This window comes from Haliotis rufescens, unplaced genomic scaffold, assembly GCF_023055435.1.
Source record: "Haliotis rufescens isolate VD_foot unplaced genomic scaffold, xgHalRufe1.0.p SCAF_4, whole genome shotgun sequence".
Taxonomy (NCBI): Eukaryota; Metazoa; Mollusca; class Gastropoda; order Lepetellida; family Haliotidae; genus Haliotis; species Haliotis rufescens.
In genome coordinates, this window is record NW_025964112.1 from 31,915,891 (window position 1) to 31,938,419 (window position 22,529).

At 42.1% G+C, this 22,529-nt stretch overlaps 1 protein-coding gene across 6 annotated transcripts in view; it reads right to left on the minus strand.

The window, feature by feature from the left end:
• Positions 1-22,529, minus strand: part of LOC124149528 — a 193,009-nt gene that overhangs the window by 133,252 nt on the left and 37,228 nt on the right. For 4 of the 6 annotated variants that reach the window (XM_046521180.2, XM_046521178.2, XM_046521181.2 and 1 more), the window contains one exon: positions 18,089-18,212. In XM_046521180.2, coding sequence (XP_046377136.2) covers positions 18,089-18,212 — 124 coding nt within the window. Of the gene's footprint in view, positions 1-5,247; positions 5,499-18,088; positions 18,213-18,631; positions 18,820-22,529 lie in introns of those variants that run through there. The other 2 variants (XM_046521182.2, XM_046521184.2) reach the window with 2 other exon arrangements.

Genomic DNA, 22,529 nt, shown 5'->3' on the forward strand with positions numbered 1-22,529 from the left:
GTTCCCAACTATTGAGACCTACAGCAGGTACCGGGTAGGGTCGGTTAATAGGGGGTTGGCTACCCAGGTAGTAAATTTGGACTCGTCCCAGCCCTAATCTGTTCAGCTACACCATGAATATCAGTTTGTTGCCTGCTACCTTGTTTCTTTATTACTGACTTTCACATTTCCAATTGAAATGTTCATGGACTCCGACTGCCATGTTTGGTATGAACTGTGGTATCACATACAACCATGAATCAGGAGAATTCACCCACAGTGAAATAATCACTCTAGTCCTGCACCATGACTGTGGAATTTATATTTTCTAGGTATTTTATTTTACTAAAAGCCTAGGCAAGTCTAGATCAAACTAACCAAGTCTAGTTTGCTAGATTCCACATATGAAAGTAGAAGAAGAGGAATGGTTCTATCGAAAATATATTTTTATTATTTTAAAAAGACATGTTTTCATTGACTAAGTGTTAGTCTGTAATCACTCACCTGTCACTCATAAAAACCAGGTCACTTTAAACAAGAGTTCTGGGTCTTGCAATGAACCGTATTTATTCAGACGTGTGTCATAAAAAAGCTAGAGGCACTTCTACTCGGGTAATACAACAGTTGTGTACTTGGCCCAGTGCTGGGAGGTGCAATAAAGCTGACTAGGTATTCCACAGGTAACCCTTGACTGATCAGATTACTTCAGAGATGTTGGAGATGACCATGCAGCAGCATTGGACAAATAAAGCCTGTCCTTCAGCAACAACGTCTGGCTGTGGTCCTGCCATTCAACACACAGATCAGACCCTCCCCCCTCCAACTCTCAGCACCAACAGTTACAGCACAGTGAGAACAGATTCCTCAACATTTTATGTCTTGGGAACACATTTATTCATAGCAATTGGATTCATAACAAATAGGGACAGGACTGAACCAAATAAGTAACTTTCTATCAGACTTGACATTGCATTTAGATGCCCCTCTCAGATAGATTCATGGTACACAAAGTATCAGGTTCTAATTGAAATCTTTCAGGAAAGTTCACAGTATAAAACCCCATCTACAGAAATGACAGAGAGGACATTTGCAGGCTTTATCCCTCGAAAGTACAAAGGATTCATCGCCTGACTCTAATCTCATGGATTGCTGGATTAGGTCACATCTAAGTCTGATAGAATTGTTTTTTTACAGTTCCACCAAGAAAGCCCTAGATATGATCTTACCAAATGCAAAGCACTCAGTGACTGCATGGATGACAGAAATCCTGCTCTACTTGTTTTACATTAGGGGCACAGACAAGGCAGGTTATCTGCCTGACAGCGTCTTGGTAGGAGTGAAGAACACATGTTGATTAGGGATGCCAGAACGAAAAAGTAACTATATAGCACACAAAACATATATAAATATGTATATATATATATATATATATATATATATATATATATATATATATATATAATGTATCAAACAGTATCATGTAAATATGAATCTCACATAAGTAGGAATCACACAGAACCATGAATCACACAGAACCATGGATCTTACAGTACCATGGATCATACAGAACCATGAATCATACAGATCCATGGATAATACAGATCCATGGATCATACAGTACCATAGATCATACAGATCCATAGATCATACAGATCCATGGATAATACAGAACCACGAATCATACAGAACCGTAGATCATACAGAACCATGAATCTTACAGAAACTTGAATCATACAGAACCATAGATCATACAGAATCATGAATCTTACAGAAACTTGAATCATACAGAACCATAGATCATACAGAACCATGAATCTAACAGACACTTGAATCATACAGAACCATAAGTCACACAGAATCATGAATAATACAAAACCATGGATCATACAGAATCATGAATCTTACAGAAACTTGAATAATACAAAACCATGAATCATACAGAACCATGGATCATACAGAACCATAGATCATACAGAACCATGGATTATACAGAGCCATGGATTATACAAAACCATGAATCATACAGAACCATGGATCATACAGAACCATGGATCATACAAAACCATGAATCTTACAAAACCATGAATCATACAGAACCATGGATTATACAAAACCATGAATCATACAGAACCATGGATCATACAGAACCATGAATCATACAAAACCATGAATCATACAGAACCATGAATCATACAGAACCATGGATCATACAGAACCATGAATCATACAGAACCATGGATCATACAGAACCATGAATCATACAGAACTATGGATTATACAAAACCATGACTCATACAGAACCATGGATTATACAAAACCATGAATCATACAGAACCATCGATCATACAAAACCATGAATCATACAGAATCATGAATCTGACAGAAACTTGAATAATACAAAACCATGAATCATACAAAACCATGGATCATACAGAACCATAGATCATACAGAACCATGAATCATACAGAACCATGGATTATACAAAACCATGAATCATACAGAACCATGGATCATACAGAACCATGGATCATACACAACCATGAATCTTACAAAACCATGAATCATACAGAACCATGGATTATACAAAACCATGAATCATAAAGAACCATGGATCATACAGAACCATGAATCATACAAAACCATGAATCATACAGAACAGAACCATATATCATACAGAACCATGAATCATACAGAACCATGAATCATACAGAAACATGAATCATACAAAACCATGAATCATACAAAACCATGAATCATACAGAACCATGAATCATACAGAACTATGGATTATACAAAACCATGAATCATACAGAACCATGGATTATGCAAAACCATGAATCATACAGAACCATGGATTATACAAAACCATGAATCATACAGAACCATGAATCATACAGAACCATGAATCTTACAGAACCATGAATCCTATGTTACCACGTATAAGTGAGAGCCATGTTCAACATCCACAGACCCCACACTGAAGCTTATCACATTTGTGATAGTTGCTGATGTTTTTATCACAACCCCTTCCTATAACATGACCAGCCCAGCAGCACAAACATATGCTCATTTCATGTTCATTTCACTAGGGACTTGAGCATGTCAGTTAAACTACTACAATCCACTCATGTACATTTCAGTGTGTGTGGTGCCAATTTCTTTAACTGCCTGTTCCACTTCTTTATGCAGCTTAAAAGTAAATATTCTAGTGGAGAAGAAATAGATAGCATTCCTTTGCTGAAATAAATACACTTGAGGGAGAAATTTGCACTTACCATTACTGTAATAATGATATCCTTAAGAACAGAGTTTCTTCCAATTTCATGGGAAAGGAAAATGTACTTTCAGCAGGTTAGATAGCTGTCAATCTAAAACAAGCCTTCAAAGGGGGATCTGAGACCATCAGAGTGGCCAGTGTTCTTTCTACGTGTGTTAATGACAGCTTCATACTACGGCTGGGGACAGTCCAGGGCACCTCATGCTTGCCAGGTACACCATATTACAGTTTACAGTGCCACTTTAACTTGATGATCAAGTCAGTGTCAGTCTGATGTGTGTACACTTCTTATATTTCCATGTTTCACATTGCAGTGTTAGTTATAGATTTTCGGTTTAGATGAACACTCTTTTCTTGACAAAAAATACTCCTTTGAAGAAATACAACTGCTACTTGGGGGAAATACACACATGTAGATGGTGATGTCTTGTGCATCCTCATACAACAACATGACAAGATGCCACATGTCTCAACTGGATGGGGTGGAGTAAAGAGAACAATACAAGAATAGTTTTCTTTTTGTTCAAGAAAAAAACACATTTCTAAACACAAAAATATAACCAAAACTTGGTGTTTCTGAAATGATCCAATGAAATCCCTTTATAACCATGAAAACATTTTTTTAGGAAGATGTTAAAATCAAATCCAAACATTTGAGATTTGTCACCTTCAGATGAATGATACACTTAGAGAAGTATTTATGAAGATGTACTTCAACAACACTGCCCTGCTACATACTTTGACACATCATTATTGCTGACTGTAATTATGACTAACATGTGTATGCTGCGGCTATGATTAGATAAACCATGCTGCTCCTATCTCTAGGTGTATTTCATATCCATTATACATGGCATTATCTTCAAGGAACAAGTTCACTGATTATGCTGTTGGTGGTCAAACAATAAGTCTGTTGTGTAGAAATTAATTCCTGGTCTGAATCTGACACTACCTCCAAATATCACGTGTAGTATTTGTTGCTTTATGAGTGAAGCAATGTTGACATAAAGAAAAGCAATAATCCTCTGTCAGATAAGCCCAACCTCCTGGCTGCTATGACATGGCTAAGGCTACACACATACATATGTCCAGGAACATACATAAAGTATTTCTGTCATACTGTCAATAACACTGTGACATGTATATCTTGCAGTGAAACCCGAGCTACACAAAACACATTCACATAGCGCACATCTGAGTCAGGCTGCTTAATAAGAAGAAACAAGCTTTTGACATAAAACTTGGGCGAATGTGTCCACATTTGTCTCAGCCATTCTGTTATTCCATGTTTATAAATACACATGGAATTATATTATTCCTTTCATATTCTTGGTCTGTTAAAAATATCTTAAAATATTTCATACAACATAAAGTTAATGCTGGCAAACAAGACAAAGCATACATGGCTTAACCAGAATAATCTTGTGAATCTAAGCAGTCTCAACCATTAACATAGCACCAATTTTCTCTTTTGTGAAGTATGATAAAAGGAATGAATGGAGTGTTATAAAGTGAGAGTGTAACTTTCAATAGCACATTGAATCACTCGTCCTCTCAGTCCTCAGTCCAAGAAGGAAGCCCACATGTACACTGGGTACTAAATGAGTTTCATAAATGCATGTTTCATAAAATGGGCACAAAATGCTCAAAGAGACCAAATATATTTCACATAAAGCACACACTGTTGTCATTAAACAAATTTATGCATAAAAATCAGCCCCATACATTCCGGCATCTAGTAGGGGATATAGATGTGAAACCAGAGTGAAAGCTGGGACAGTGTCTGCAGGCAAAGCCCCTGTACCCACAGTAGCCAATAGTCAGGCAATGAAACAACCCACATCTCTTGTTATTAAAACCAATTGCCCTACACAGGAGCAAAGTTCCCAAAACTTGCATGCACATTTCCAGGTTAATTTGAAGATTACGAAATAAACCAGGTTTGTCTTTGTGATTCTGTCAAAGCTTGTTCCTCATAAAAGTCTCTTACCTGGACATAATCCTTGCCCGACGATCCCTGTCGCCCCTTGGTATAGTGGGTATCCATGTTGAGTTATGTCATCAAATAGGGAGAATCCATGCTAAATACTACATACATAGTACTACATACATAGTACTGTCACTTTGCTGTGTTCCCCTATCAGTAGCTCAGTAGACAAGCCATGTACGTGCTCTGCTGGTTACAGTCCTCGAAAATAATGTTTAATATAACATGTGCTGCCTGTACTCTACAGCCGATTCATAAGTTGTTCAACCCACTAGTGAGGGTCACGAGGAGTAGGGGTATACACACAGTATTCATAACTTGCCTAACCCACTGGTGAAGGTCACAGGGAATAGGGTATACACTCAATATGCATGCCTTTATAACCCACTGGTGGGGGACACGAGGATATAGGGTATGCACACAGTATATATAGGGTATGCACACAGTATATATAGGGTATGCACACAGTATATATAGGGTATACACACAGTATTCATACCTTTCTAACCCACTGGTGAAGATCACAAGGATATAGGGTATGTACACAGTATATAGGGTATACACACAGTATTCATACCTTTCTAACCAACCCACTGGTGAAGATCACGAGGATATAGGGTATGCACACAGTATATACAGGATATACACACAGTATTCATCCCTTTCTAACCCACTGGTGGAGATCACGAGGATATAGGGTATGCACACAGTATATACAGGGTATACACACAGTATTCATCCCTTTCTAACCCACTGGTGAGGGCCACGAGGTTATAGGGTATACACACAGTATTCATACCTTTCTAACCCACTGGTGAGGGCCACGAGGATATAGGGTATACATACAGTATATATAGGGTATACACACAGTATTCATAACTTGCATAACCCACTGGTGAAGGCCACTAGGAATAGAGCTATACACACAGTATTCATACATAATATATCCAAGTCTTGGGTCTGAGAAATATTTAACAAACTCAGTTCTTGTAATTTTGAGCTGGATATTCATAACATCTAGTGCATGAGGACAGATTTACATATTTTACTGTTCAGAGCTGACTACTGAATGGTACTGCCATACTGAAGCACCTGGATGGTTGACATTCACATATCTGTACAGCTGAACACCCCTGTGGAGCCTCATTCAGCAGGAGCAGAGGCCAGCAATGCCTTCATGTGTGAATGGTTGTCAATAAAAGCGTGTACCATAAACATTCTCTGGTGGGTATTTGTATGTTGCTCCCCTCGCTGACCCCTAGCAACTCACTCTACTGACCGCCTAAATGGCTGTGCTGGCCACAGGACATGCAGTAGGTGTCAGCTATACCAGCTCTCCACTGCCTACCTGCATGTGTTGGTAGGTAGTCAACAGGGCGAGAGCACACACACACACACACACACACACACACACACACACACACGCATGCACATGCATGCACGCACACACACGCACACACACACACACACACACACACACACACACACACACACACACACACACACACACACACACACACACACACACACACACACACACACACACACACACACACACACACACACATGCATGCACACTGTAGCAACAACAGATGATGACTCTGTGGACTTCAACATAAATATAACAATGTATATAATTCATCTAACCTCAAGTGTCTCAATAAGAGCAATATGAATTCACTACATAGAAGATGTTAATGTCAAACTACAAATTTATATCATAACATAATTATATGTTTCCAACAGGGAAAACAAAATGTTCATCAAAAGGCCTAAACTGAAGTATTCATTTTTCGATTGGTCACCTGATGCATGAAATAAACAGACACTACTTTGAAGCATCTGAAACTGACAAGAGCGCCGAGTCATCCACTTAAAGAGCAAGGTGTTAATCCAGTCTTGACTTTGAAGTGGCCCTCTTGACTCGGGGGGGGGGGGGGTCACTCTCACCCCATTAGGACTCCAGACTTGGCTTTCAGTATGACCCCTAGTTACCCCAGGAACCCCAGTACCCCAGTAAGTCTTTCAACAATCAGGAGGATCATCTGTAACACAGACATGCCTGTCAACAGTAACAACCTACATACATCTGCTTTGGGTGGAGTGGAGGGTTCATCATGTTCATTATTGACACTCTCTCTTTCTGGGATTCCCAATTTAGACTGTGTCTGTGAAATGTGTTTTCATCAAAGATATCAAACCCAATGTTCATGGCACATCTGAAAGTCCCCTACAGTCAGTCTATTCATTACAACCCGTATCACATCCCACATCCCCCATAATCAGTCTAATCATTACAACCCGTATCACATCAAACATCCCCTACAGTCAGTCTATTCATTACAACCCGTATCACATCCCACTTCCCCCACAGTCAGTCTATTCATTACAACCCGTATCACATCCCACTTCCCCCACAGTCAGTCTATTCATTACAACCCGTATCACATCCCACTTCCCCCACAGTCAGTCTATTCATTACAACCCATATCACATCCCACTTCCCCCACAGTCAGTCTATTCATTACAACCCATATCACATCCCACTTCCCCCACAGTCAGTCTATTCATTACAACCCGTATCACATCCCACATCCCCCACAGTCAGTCTATTCATTACAACCTGTATCACATCCCACTTCCCCCACAGTCAGTCTATTCATTACAACCCGTATCACATCCCACTTCCCCTACTGTCAGTCTATTCATTACAACCCATATCACATCCCACATCCCCCACAGTCAGTCTATTCATTACAACCCATATCACATCCCACTTCCCCCACAGTCAGTCTATTCATTACAACCCGTATCATATCCCACATCCCCCACAGTCAGTCTATTCATTACAACCCATATCACATCCCACTTCCCCCACAGTCCGTCTATTCATTACAACCCATATCACATCCCACTTCCCCCACAGTCAGTCTATTCATTACAACCCATATCACATCCCACTTCCCCCACAGTCAGTCTATTCATTACAACCCATATCACATCCCACTTCCCCCACAGTCAGTCATTCATTACAACCCGTATCACATCCCACTTCCCCTACTGTCAGTCTATTCATTACAACCCATATCACATCCCACTTCCCCCACAGTCAGTCTATTCATTACAACCCGTATCATATCCCACATCCCCCACAGTCAGTCTATTCATTACAACCCATATCACATCCCACTTCCCCCACAGTCCGTCTATTCATTACAACCCATATCACATCCCACTTCCCCCACAGTCAGTCTATTCATTACAACCCATATCACATCCCACTTCCCCCACAGTCAGTCTATTCATTACAACCCATATCACATCCCACTTCCCCCACAGTCAGTCTATTCATTACAACCCGTATCGCATCCCACTTCCCCCACAGTCAGTCTATTCATTACAACCCGTATCACATCCAACTTCCCCCACAGTCAGTCTATTCATTACAACCCATATCACATCCCACTTCCCCCACAGTCAGTCTATTCATTACAACCCGTATCACATCCCACTTCCCCTACAGTCAGTCTATTCATTACAACCCATATCACATCCCACTTCCCCCACAGTCAGTCTATTCATTACAACCCATATCACATCCCACTTCCCCCACAGTCAGTCTATTCATTACAACCCGTATCACATCCCACTTCCCCACAGTCAGTCTATTCATTACAACCCGTATCACATCCCACATCCCCCACAGTCAGTCTATTCATTACAACCCATATCACATCCCACTTCCCCCACAGTCAGTCTATTCATTACAACCCGTATCGCATCCCACTTCCCCCACAGTCAGTCTATTCATTACAACCCGTATCACATCCAACTTCCCCCACAGTCAGTCTATTCATTACAACCTGTATCACATCCCACTTCCCCCACAGTCAGTCTATTCATTACAACCCGTATCACATCCCACTTCCCCTACAGTCAGTCTATTCATTACAACCCATATCACATCCCACTTCCCCCACAGTCAGTCTATTCATTACAACCCGTATCGCATCCCACATCCCCTACTGTCAACCAACTGTCTGAGTAATGGCCTTCATTGTTTTCTTAATAAAGCCGCTCTACTGTGGTAACAGTTGTGTGACGGCTACCCTACTGAGGTGACAGTTGTGTGAGAGCTACCTACTGAGGTGACAGTCGTGTGACGGCTACCCTACTGAGGTGACAGTTGTGTGACGGCTCCCCTTCCTAGGTGACAGTTGTGTGACGGCTACCCTACTGAGGTGACAGTTGTGTGATGGCTACCCTACTGAGGTTACAGTTGTGTGACGGCTACCCCAAAGTGACAGTTTATGTGATGGATACCCTACCTAGGTGACTGCTGTGTGACAGCTACCCTACTAAGGTGACAGTTGTGTGATGGCTTCCCTACTAAGGTGACAGTTGTGTGATGGCTACCCTACTAAGGTGACAGTTGTGTGACGGCTACCCTACTGAGGTGACAGTTGTGTGATGGCTACCCTACTAATGTGACATTTGTGGGACGGCTACCCTACTGAAGTGACCCTTGTGAGACGGCTACCCTACTGAGGTGACAGGCAGAATGTGGGGGTGTACCTTGCTATTCAGCCAAATACTGCTATTAGTGACACATTCACATCTAGCCATGTGGGTTACATATATATATGGTAGATGTGTGTGTGAATGAGTGTGACACAAGGCAGACAGTGTCTGGCAGCATGATGAGCATCCAGTTGTTGTATGTGTGTCATCAGCGGATTTCCAGGGGAGCTGATAGGATGCAGAATACAGCAGACAGCTTTAAGTTGTAAACAAAAGCATAAACCAAGGCTACTGAGGGGCATGCCAAATATTTCATTGTGTATATACATGTGTCTGTCACTGATGTCAGGCTCACAGGCAATACAATCCATGCTGTCCTCCATGTAGGGGTGGGTTGTGCGCTGCCTAGCACTGTCTACAAACAATATATCTAAGAATGATAGTCAACATGAAAGTCAACACTGACTAGAACTGATGACAATCAACCCATGTAGGGACTGTGGTCCATGTGAAACCCCAAACCTTGCCAGTGTGACCCCCCCCCATGCTGAGTGCGGTGAGTCGTTGACCATCATAATCATATCATGTGTCTTATCAACACTTTACTTAATACATGCAAACTGTCCAGTGTACATAGGCTCAGAACTTATTAGCCACCCCGCATATGAAGCATGACATGATATCTGATCATGTTTATGACAAGGCAAGTTTTCAAAGGGTTTGTCCCTCATCGATGCTGTGTCAGTCCCTGGTAACTCAGACATGTGGCATCAGTGACAGGTATCTGTGTCACCATCATGGACTACAGTGTAGTGCATTTTCACTCCTCAAATACACCAATACCTTCAATGTACAATACCTGGCTTGAGCTAAATTAACCTGATGGGAGGATTGTGTTTTGTATATGACACTGAATGGAAGTCCCATCCCTTCCACCCCCACACACAGACATGAGTTGGGAGCTGATGACCCCAGTGTATAACACCTGACCCATCACCAGCTTGATCACTGTCTGTCTCCTGGGGCTGCTCCCACCCCGGCAAGCTCCCTCACACAACCAGCCTGGAGACAGCCTAATGACACAAACATTCTTTCTATCACTGCTGATAATACTGCAATGTGAGACTAATTTACCTGACAGGTCTTTCACATGACAGGGGCTGTGATAGCTTGTCAGTGTCTTTATCACCATCATAATTGTCACAACATAGGAATCCTATATCAATCACAGCATTCATTTCTTTACAGAAGGGTGTGACATATCTATATGGTTTATCGTAAATTTCACACACAATTCATTCGGAATGTCTGCACAGAGTAATATTCAAACCAATAAGGCCATGCGGTTAATCTGAATACTGTAATTAAAACTATGCTAGTGTCTGCTTCTATAACAGAAGACATTTCAACTAAATGAGCCATGAAATTGGTATTGGTTCTAGCTTCGCTACTTAAGGCTCAATTATACTGATTAAATGATCCGAAACTAATAGTAATATCTAACTAAGATCAGCCAATGTGTCTGCTTCAATGCTTTTCAGTCCAAATCATACAATCTATACATGAAGCAATTTATGGACACCAAAGGTAGCTGAGGCCGTTCCTGATATTGTCAAGGATGTATATATAATGGGCATGAACACCAAATATCCCCTCAATCCTCTGAGCTCCAACAGCAGGTCTACTGCTGCTCAGACAGTCAGACAGGTCTACAATCAGGGAAATGTACAAACGCTTATTTCCTGCTGTTCAATGAGGCAGGCAAGTGAACATAGTGGTGTATTGCATGGGGCCCACTACTGACAGGCTAATGTGACAGATCAGTATGTAATGGCCTCCTGGCAGGGCAGAGCTATTGGTTGCTGATCATGTGGACACAGTAACAAAACATACACTGATGCAGGTGAAACATCATTCAACTTTATACTAAGAGCAAGCCATGGTGGGAGAGGTTACAATCAGGACTAGCCTAAGTGGGAGAGGTTACAGTCAGGACTAGCTTAAGTGGGAGTGGTTACAGTCAGGACTAGCTTAAGTGGGAGTGGTTACAGTCAGGACTAGCTTAAGTGGGAGAGGTTACAGTCAGGACTAGCTTAAGTGGGAGTGGTTACAGTCAGGACTAGCTTAAGTGGGAGTGGTTACAGTCAGGACTAGCTTAAGTGGGAGTGGTTACAGTCAGGACCAGCTTATGTGGAAGGGGTTACAGTCAGGATTAGCTTAAGTGGTAGAGGTTACAGTCAGGACTAGCTTATGTGGAAGGGGTTACAGTCAGGCCTAGCTTAAGTGGGAGAGGCTACAGTCAGAACCAGCTTATGTGGAAGGGGTTACAGTCAGGATTAGCTTATGTGGGAGAGGTTACAGTCAGGACTAGCTTAAGTGGGAGTGGTTACAGTCAGGACCAGCTTATGTGGAAGGGGTTACAGTCAGGATTAGCTTAAGTGGTAGAGGTTACAGTCAGGACTAGCTTATGTGGAAGGGGTTACAGTCAGGCCTAGCTTAAGTGGGAGAGGCTACAGTCAGAACCAGCTTATGTGGAAGGGGTTACAGTCAGGACTAGCTTATGTTGAAGGGGTTACAGTCAGGACTAGCTTATGTGGAAGGGGTTGCAGTCAGGACTAGCTCAAGTGGGAGAGGTTACAGTCAGGACTAGCTTATGTGGAAGGGGTTACAGTCACGACCAGCTTAAGTGGGAGAGGTTACAGTCAGAACTAGCACATGTGGGAGAAGCTACAGTCAGAACTAGCTTATGTGGAAGAGGTTATGGTCAGGACTAGCTTAAGTGGGAGAGGTTACAGTCAGAACTAGCACACGTGGGAGAGGTTACAGTCAGAACTAGCTTATGTGGAAGAGGTTATGGTCAGGACTAGAATCTGTGGGAGGAGTTACAGTCAGAACTAAATTATGTGGGAGAGGTTACAATCAGGACTAGCTTATGTGGAAAAGGCTACAGTCAGGACCAGCTTATGTGGGAGGGATTACAGTCAGGACCAGCTTAAGTGGGAGAGGTTACAGTCAGAACTAGATTGTGTGGGAGAGGTTATGGTCAGGACTAGAATCTGTGGGAGGGGGGACAGTCAGGACTAGAATCTGTGGGAGGGGCTACAGTCAGAACTAGATTGTCACCAAGTACATATACTACAATAATATGAGATGCAGTCCAAGTTTATAGATGCAAAATTATAATGATATCGTTTAGTCACCATGAGAAGAATTATTATTCCTTATCTCTGTGACATATGAACTAATTTACACCCTAATTATCCGTGATTGTGAAATGGGTGGAAAAATTACCTGTGATCTGTGAACAGTTGGTCTCAATTACCTGTAAACAGTTATTAGGCATGGCTATTCCCAACCCTCATTTATAGCAACATAACAATGGCAATAATTGTAGGAGGTAAGTGACTTTAGTCAAATTTATGTAATGTATTTCAAAGTTACTCTCAGTGTTAACCAACTTCAATACCCTCATCTCAGGAGCTCTCTGGTATCACACGTTTTGTAATACATTCTGCATGTGTCAGTAAGTAATAAATCTATCAATTCAAATGTAATGATATTCAAAGATACTTCAAAATCCAAACTCGGATTTGAATGAGGTTGTCATTCATCTGAGAAATCCAATGCCAGCACTTAAAGACATGACCGGGTAACAACTGGCTCATTGAAGGGTTCATAGAATATCCCCAGCTGGTGGAAATATGTCTATGAATATATTAATGTCTTTATTTTACCCCGCACAGAGGACAGTGTAATGAGACACAATGAATCCTGTGCCAGGGTAGGATCACAGTGCAACATATCTGAATATTCCTAGCCCGCCATATATCTCTTTATGACCCTGTGTTTATGGTAATATGGTTTAAGTGTGTCTTTTATTGCAAAGCCTATGATATATACCACGTAATATGCAGATAAGTATATAGTGCATTTTGTAGCTCTACCTTGAAACAGCCTATAATGTTATATGTCTACTGGTCACTTAACTACTCCAAATAATTAAGGTTTGAGTGGAAGTCACATGCTAATTCCAAGGTTAATGTAAGCATTAACAAAAATACAGCATATGTGAACTGGAGCTATAGAAATAAGTCTGAAAGTACATCATGTTGTTTTTAAATATTCAAAATACTGTCATGCAAGAGACATTTATTGTACTGGATACTTGTTATCCCTTACTATATTTTCTTTAAGTTGCATGTATTAAGTACTTGGTCTCACAATAAAATCTTCTGATTCTGAAATAAGCCCACGGTTACTGTTCCAATATCAGCTGAAGGTGTCGTTAGTCATGCTGTTTTCATTATATATTTCAGCTGCATCGTAGTGGCCTGGCCAAACCATAAGTTGATCAACATCATCAGGGTATGATGACCCACAACCAGCCATCCTGTATAGGACAGTCCTTATAAGACAGGATACTTATCAAAAACTAGCTGTAGACACATGTTCATAGTGGCTATTTTAAGCAGTGAACTTGAAAAGCTTATTACAACATGTTTTTTGCCACATTTGACTGACAAAAAAGCTGGAGTGGGGATGGGGGTGTCATTGAATGAGTAGTAAGTAATTTATTTAAGCAAGTGTATTGTCTTGTACTGATACAGAAAAAAATGTATTGTGTATCGTGACGCATCATGCACCGGTCATTTCACCCTACAGGCCGGCTAACAGTCATACACAGCAGACATTCTGACCAATCAATAACCAGAGCCCTTTATGACAGGCATGGGGTACAGGGAATCTATCTTGGACTGGAGGTCACCTAAGTAGATCCCCCTGTAATACAGGGAAGACATCCAACACAGTTACTGAATATTCAGGGTGAAGGCATTGGTGTTTTCCTGCAGCCTGTAGGTAAATAGGGGACATACCGTATTTTCTTGAGTATAGTGTGCACCCATGTATAATGCGCACCCCCCTCTAGCGGATTCAATATTTTGGAAAACAAGTATTTGTCACAGAGTGACGAAATATCCCCCGCCTGTACACCATAGTACCAAATATGAAGACAATCCAGCGATTAGTTCTTGAGATATTGTGGCAACACCGTTTTCCAACTCCAAAAACAGATTTGCCTGCTGTGACCTTGAAAATGGGGTCAAGGTCACCAAATCTGACAGGTGTATGCGGTGTCTGTATATACACTATAGTTCCAAATATGAAGACAATCCAGCAATTAGTTCTTGAGATATCGCGGCAACACCGTTTTCTAACTCCAAAAGCAGATTTGCCTGCTGTGACCTTGACAATTGGGTCAAGGTCACCAAAACCGACTGGTGTCTGCGGTGTCTGTATATACACCATAGTTCCAAATATGAAGACAATCCAGTGTTTAGTTCTTGAGATATCGCGGCAACACCGTTTTCCAACTCCAAAAGCAGATTTGCTTGCTGTGACCTTGAAAATGGGATCAAGGTCACCAAAACCGACTGGTGTCTGCGGAGTCTGTATATACACCATAGTTCTAAATATGAAGACAATCCAGTGTTTAGTTCTTGAGATATCGCGGCAACACCGTTTTCCAACTCTAAAAGCAGATTTGTCTGCTGTGACCTTGAAAATGGGATCAAGGTCACCAAAACCGACTGGTGTCTGCGGAGTCTGTATATACACCATAGTTCCAAATATGAAGACAATCCAGTGTTTAGTTCTTGAGATATCGCGGCAACACCGTTTTCCAACTCTAAAAGCAGATTTGTCTGCTGTGACCTTGAAAATGGGATCAAGGTCACCAAAACCGACTGGTGTCTGCGGAGTCTGTATATACACCATAGTTCCAAATATGAAGACAATCCAGTGTTTAGTTCTTGAGATATCGCGGCAACAAACAGGTGGGACGTACGGACAGACGTACGTACGGACGGTCGTGAATACTATATCCCCCGCTCCGCGCTTTCGCGCGGCGGGGGATAAAAATAATTCGAATACCAAGCGCAGAAATAAAATTACACCGTACCCCTTTAGCGAAGTCCGGCAAACGAACGGGTGATGAGAAACTTGGTCAGTACAAATTCGAAATTTGAGATAAAAAATCACCAGACATGTTGATTTACCATTTAAATTGTATTTTTTGTTTTGCTGGGCATTGTTTTATATCCAGGGATTAAGATTACCTTGTGTATTTTCTAGTAAACTAAGCCGGACACAGCAATCAGCTGTACACACGTTTTCTTGGAATCTACCGGTTATTCGGTCAAGACACACCCAATGATCTAACTTTACAGGATTTTAATGCAAGGATCGGCAAAAATTGTATCTGAAACTATTTTTTTATCAGGAATAAAATATTCCAATATCTTGTTAATTTAGATGTAGCTTTTACTAAACATATTTAAAATAATAATAACCCTAAGCGAAGCAGCTGATCGCTATTGCCGGGTATTATTTTTTACATGTAACCAGTCTGACAAGTCACCGTCAAGGCGATCGCGAGAATTACATGTTGACATAGAATCGTCGAACAAAAGCAAATATGACTTTTAACGAGTCACAGAATGGCATTTATGATATATGTATCCATTCTCTGTTAACTGAAGTTTGTTTCAAGGCGTCAATAGCGGTAATCTGACCGTGGTTGCTGTTAATAACGGTGAGTTGTGCCATCTTCCGATCACTCCACACACGATTTCGCACTTTTTATAGCCAGACAGTGTAATTACATGATTAATTTGTGTACTTCAGCAGGGATTTGTTGACATGGTATTTCTGGTGTTATGGGAAAACATCCTACACAGGTACTGGATATTCAGGGTGAAGGCATTGGTGTTTCCCTTCAGCCTGTTGGTAAAGAGGGGACATAATACAGGGAAGACATCCTACACAGGTACTGGATATTCAGGGTGAAGGCATTGGTGTTTCCCTTCAGCCTGTTGGTAAAGAGGGGACATAATACAGGGAAGACATCCTACACAGGGACTGGATATTCAGGGTGAAGGCATTGGTGTTTCCCTGCAGCCTGTTTGTAAAGAGGGTACAAAATACAGGGAAGACATCCTACACAGGTACTGGATATTCAGAGTGAAGGCATTGGTGTTTCCCTGCAGCCTGTAGGTAAATAGGGGACATAATACAGGGAAGACATCCTACACAGGTACTGGATATTCAGGGTGAAGGCATTGGTGTTTCCCTTCAGCCTGTTGGTAAAGAGGGGACAAAATAACGGGAAGACATCCTACACAGGTACTGGATATTCAGAGTGAAGGCATTGGTGTTTCCCTTCAGCCTGTAGGTAAATAGGGGACATAATACAGGGAAGACATCCTACACAGGTACTGGATATTCAGGGTGAAGGCATTGGTGTTTCCCTTCAGCCTGTAGGTAAATGGGGGACATAATACAGGGAAGACATCCTACACAGGTACTGGATATTCAGGGTGAAGGCATTGGTGTTTCCCTGCAGCCTGTAGGTAAATAGGGGACATAATACAGGGAAGACATCCTACACAGGTACTGGATATTCAGGGTGAAGGCATTGGTGTTTCCCTTCAGCCTGTAGGTAAATGGGGGACATAATACAGGGAAGACATCCTACACAGGTACTGGATATTCAGGGTGAAGGCATTGGTGTTTCCCTGCAGCCTGTAGGTAAATAGGGGACATAATACAGGGAAGACATCCTACACAGGTACTGGATATTCAGGGTGAAGGCATTGGTGTTTCCCTGCAGCCTGTAGGTAAATAGGGTAAATCACTGATGCCTATGAAATACATGGAAGACACACCACACGGGGGAACTCACTACCGCCTGCATATGACATAACTAGAGTACACCCCACTGAAACACACGGGAGATATGGTGTCTGTTTCTGTGGTCTGGCCACTGGAATTTTGTAAATGTCTTCCAAGTCTTGCAGGCAAGGCATTCAAGCAAGGTTCTGATGTACAAATCTGAAGGTCTCTGTGTTTTTATAATTGAGTGAGGAATGTAACCGACAATCTACTGTGTGAGCCAATCATCCCAGCATGTGTGTGGCTCCTCCTCACCTGTCCAGGTGCCTCATGAGAGCCCATCATAACAGCTTAGGTAGACTAGCACACATCAGGAGGTGAAGACAGATGCAAATACATATAGGATCTGCCACTGTCATTTTCAAACTAGTTGCCATAAGTAGGCTTCCAAGTTAAAAACTGTCCTCGTTGGAATTTGTACAGGGCAAACTTCAAAGGAAACAGCCATCAAGCATGTCATATGTGTAACACTTGATTGATTGATAGTCTAGTTAGTATTGTCATTGGGATATTAATGTGAGCGTCCATGTTAATATATACCCTTTTATTCAGTTGACAAATTGTAATTTAATTTACACTAGCAGTGTCTTACCTTGTCAGTATGTTCAATTGTCATCTTGTCATACTTGTCCTTTTTCCGTTCTCGCCGATCACGTGACTTGCGAGCATCCATGCTGCTGTCTCGACTGCCACTCTTCCTGTCAGATGTACTCAGTCTGAAACACACAACACCAGCTCACAATAAAAAGCAAGGAGAAAACTTGTCTGAACAATCAAATGCTTCATGTTGTACATGTACTAACAGTTAATCCAATCAATTGGCATCACAAGGACATCACAGAAAAGTCTTGAAAAGTGTTGATTAAAAAAAGGTATTCGTAATAAAAAGAATATTCGAAAAACTATTCAATCAATAATCTGACATTGTTGGCAACAAATGTGGAGTGTAATGTGTTCCACTTGAAACAAGAGATTTCTGATGAATTGTTTCCAGATTGTAAGCATTGACATGCACACTGGCACAGCTACACGATCTGTCAGTCTGTACACAGGTATTTCTGATGGCCATAATGATAACACAAAGTACATTTTATGACATGCAATGCAGCCCTAACCGGATCAAAAACACACATACACCGTGTCACGAAGACGTCTCTTTGAACATTAATGTTAAAGATGCTTGGAAGGTTTTTCAATGTGTACATGCATTTAGACATATGACATATTATCTTCTTGATGGGGCCTGTGCAGGAGAGAAACCTGTGGGTGGACGCAGAGAACAGCATGTGTTGACGCACTGACATAGAGATTCTTCCAGTAACATCCAACTCCTGCCTGCCATGTTTGTGCAACTACTGATTTAGAAGATAAAGACCCTTGAATAATGACCTACAACACCCACACTGCTGTCACACCAGGTACACTGTACATTGGAGTGTTTGTCACAGGAGAATATTGCATCATTTTACCCCACTCATATCAGATTTTTTCGGCATGTCATGCAGCATGGGTAGTGTATTCTATCCTCTTCAGTGAAGTGGCAACACTCTACCTCTGTCATGAGAACCTTACTCGGCACTCTGTACGCCATCTGTAAGTGCCACTGTGTACCATGTGCCACGTCTACAGTAAATTGGACTTTCCTCACACATATATGTGGACATGTCATCATACAACTGAAATACTCAGTACCAAGCTTAGTTAGCTCAAACAGTCAGTACAGGGGCTGTAGACTTAATGTCCCTCGAAAAGCTTCCCCACACCACAAAGAGCTGGCAGTGCCACATGACACCTTTCACCTGTTGATATATACATGTACCTATTGGCAAAGTTTCATGCTTTTCACCCATGGACATTATTTTACTTGAAAAAGATGGAACAAAATACACAGATAATGGCAATGATCTTTCTGGCAGTTGAGTGAAGTGCCATAAAATACCTACTTCTAGGTAAACCCCAAAAGCAATCAATTGACATGACAAATGACAAAACTAAGCAACAGGTATAAAAGTGCTAAACTTGCATCAACAGTGACATGTCTGAGAGTATATCAAGGGCATCATCAACTGAAAAACACACTGCATGTCGGAGATGGTATCTGCCACAGAGTGAGGTGGTGACTCCATGCAAGGCCTCCAACACACCACCCACCACCCACCACCAACACTGGTGCTCAATGTTGCCAACTGGATATGGTATGTATGGTGAACCCCCACCCCTCCCCTACCTTCCAATGATGACAGACTTCCCCTCACACAGTTGAGACATCCCTGTGTGCTGATGACCGACTTCCCCTCACACAGTTGAGACATCCCTGTGTGCTGATGACCGACTTCCCCTCACACAGTTGAGACATCCCTGTGTGCTGATGACCGACTTCCCCTCACACAGTTGAGACATCCCTGTGTGCTGATGACCGACTTCCCCTCACACAGTTCAGACATCCCTGTGTGCTGATGACCGACTTCCCCTCACACAGTTCAGACATCCCTGTGTCCTGATGACCGACTTCCCCTCACACAGTTGAGACATCCCTGTGTGCTGATGACCGACTTCCCCTCACACAGTTCAGACATCCCTGTGTGCTGATAACCGACTTCCCCTCACACAGTTCAGACATCCCTGTGTGCTGATGAATGACTTCCCCTCACACAGTTGAGACATCCCTGTGTGCTGATAACCGACTTCCCCTCACACAGTTGAGACATCCCTGTGTGCTGATAACCGACTTCCCCTCACACAGTTGAGACATCCCTGTGTGCTGATAACCGACTTCCCCTCACACAGTTGAGACATCCCTGTGTGCTGATGACCGACTTCCCCTCACACAGTTGAGACATCCCTGTGTGCTGATGACCGACTTCCCCTCACACAGTTCAGACATCCCTGTGTGCTGATGACCGACTTCCCCTCACACAGTTCAGACATCCCTGTGTGCTGATGACCGACTTCCCCTCACACAGTTCAGACATCCCTGTGTGCTGATGACCGACTTCCCCTCACACAGTTGAGAAATCCCTGTGTGCTGATGACCGACTTCCCCTCACACAGTTCAGACATCCCTGTGTGCTGATGACCGACTTCCCCTCACACAGTTCAGACATCCCTGTGTGCTGATGACCGACTTCCCCTCACACAGTTCAGACATCCCTGTGTGCTGATGACCGACTTCCCCTCACACAGTTGAGAAATCCCTGTGTGCTGATGACCGACTTCCCCTCACACAGTTCAGACATCCCTGTGTGCTGATGACCGACTTCCCCTCACACAGTTCAGACATCCCTGTGTGCTGATGACCGACTTTGCCTGTCACAAACAGCCAGCAATTGCAAAAAAATGTGTATTACAGAAGACGAAAACGGAGTTTCATGGATTAAAAAGGACAAGAGATGTTTTACAAAGAATTAGTGCATCTTCTGTTACCATGACAACACATACATGAGGTACACCACTGAACAGTTTAGTACTAGTGTTTCCTGTGTTGCTGAGTAACCCTCAAGGTTGGCTTGTTCATGTTTGTATGAGTCATGCAGTGGAGGGAGGTGTCTTCAACAGAACTCTTCCCTCTCTCAGCAGCCCTTGACCAGGCACATGAGCAGAAACTTCTACTGTTGTGTTCCTATGGTTAAGCCCAACCTGACCTGACTAATAAGAATGATGTCATGGACACGTGTGCCACCTGTACCTACACTGAGTGTTAGAAACACAAGTTTTGTTTACTCATCAAGAAATTTAGTTTCTCTCATCAACGCTATCCACGAACAGAAAGATGAACTGATCCATTATACTGCCTGATCCTACAAACATTGAATTCTTCTTTGTAGGAAGTCCTATCCATCTGACAGGTTAACAGTAGGGAAACAGGCTCCGGGTTGCTCAGTGTGGAAGGACACATGTCAAACAGTGTGAAAGTCTTATAACAAAATATCTATGTGCACCAGCAGATATCGTTTAGGGTATCTGTCCATTAAAAATTGTACCCAATTTGAAAATCACAGAGCGTCTACAAGATATAGAATCAATCTTAAGCCAACTGCATACATGTGCTGACACTAATAAATCTCTGATCAATTTGCTAAGTCTTCTCAACCATCTCTACCTGTTAAACCTTCCAATAATATTGACAACACCACAAGCCCTACTTTGCCGAATTTGACTGTGCAGATAAAATTAGCTTTTAACTTCTTCCTTCATCTGAGGGAAATACACATAAACCGTGCATGTTCTGAAAAGAGAAAAAGGCCATTCACCACTTCCTTGATGGGAGGGCCTTCAGTACATGTTTGTGAGTTTTCAACAGAGGATTACACAGTGGACCAACAGTCAGTCTGTGTGAGTATGTAGATTCTGATGATCAGTTACTCAAGTTTGGTCAACACAATATAACTCATAATTTTAAGCATCTGCCATGGAAAAATTGTGTCAACTTTCAAAACATTATTCTTTGCCACCATGACGGATCAAAAAGTATTATGTGAACATTCCTGTCTTGTAAAGAAATGGTGTTCCACATTTCTTTCATCCTAATGACATCCTTTCCTCCCAATCGTTGATCTTATCTTCCATGCTCAATAGTTGACATGTAGCTATTGAGAAGGGTTATCATCATCGTATTTCACTGCATGATGTGGGCCACCAAGACGCGTGTGAAGGTGAGGCATTCCTGGCTGTGTTGTCTGGTTGCTAAGTACTGGTGGTGTACAGGCATTTCATGGAGATCAGAGAAACATACTTATATGTAATCTACCAGAGAGCTGTAAGGAGATCCCTTGCTGTTTTTCACACTCTTACAGAAACCCTCAATCATACTTCATACTTTAAGACAAGAGAGTCGTGGTGGCTCTGTGGACCGTGCCTCATCAAAATACTGCTTGATGTTTCACAGTCTACTGACACCAATGCACCACATCACTTAAAATTCATTCAGAATAGTGAGTAAGTGAGTTTGGTTTTACGCGGGGGACACCAGAAATAGGCCTCACACATTGTACACATGACGGGAATCGAACCCGGGTCTTTGGCGTGAAAAGCGA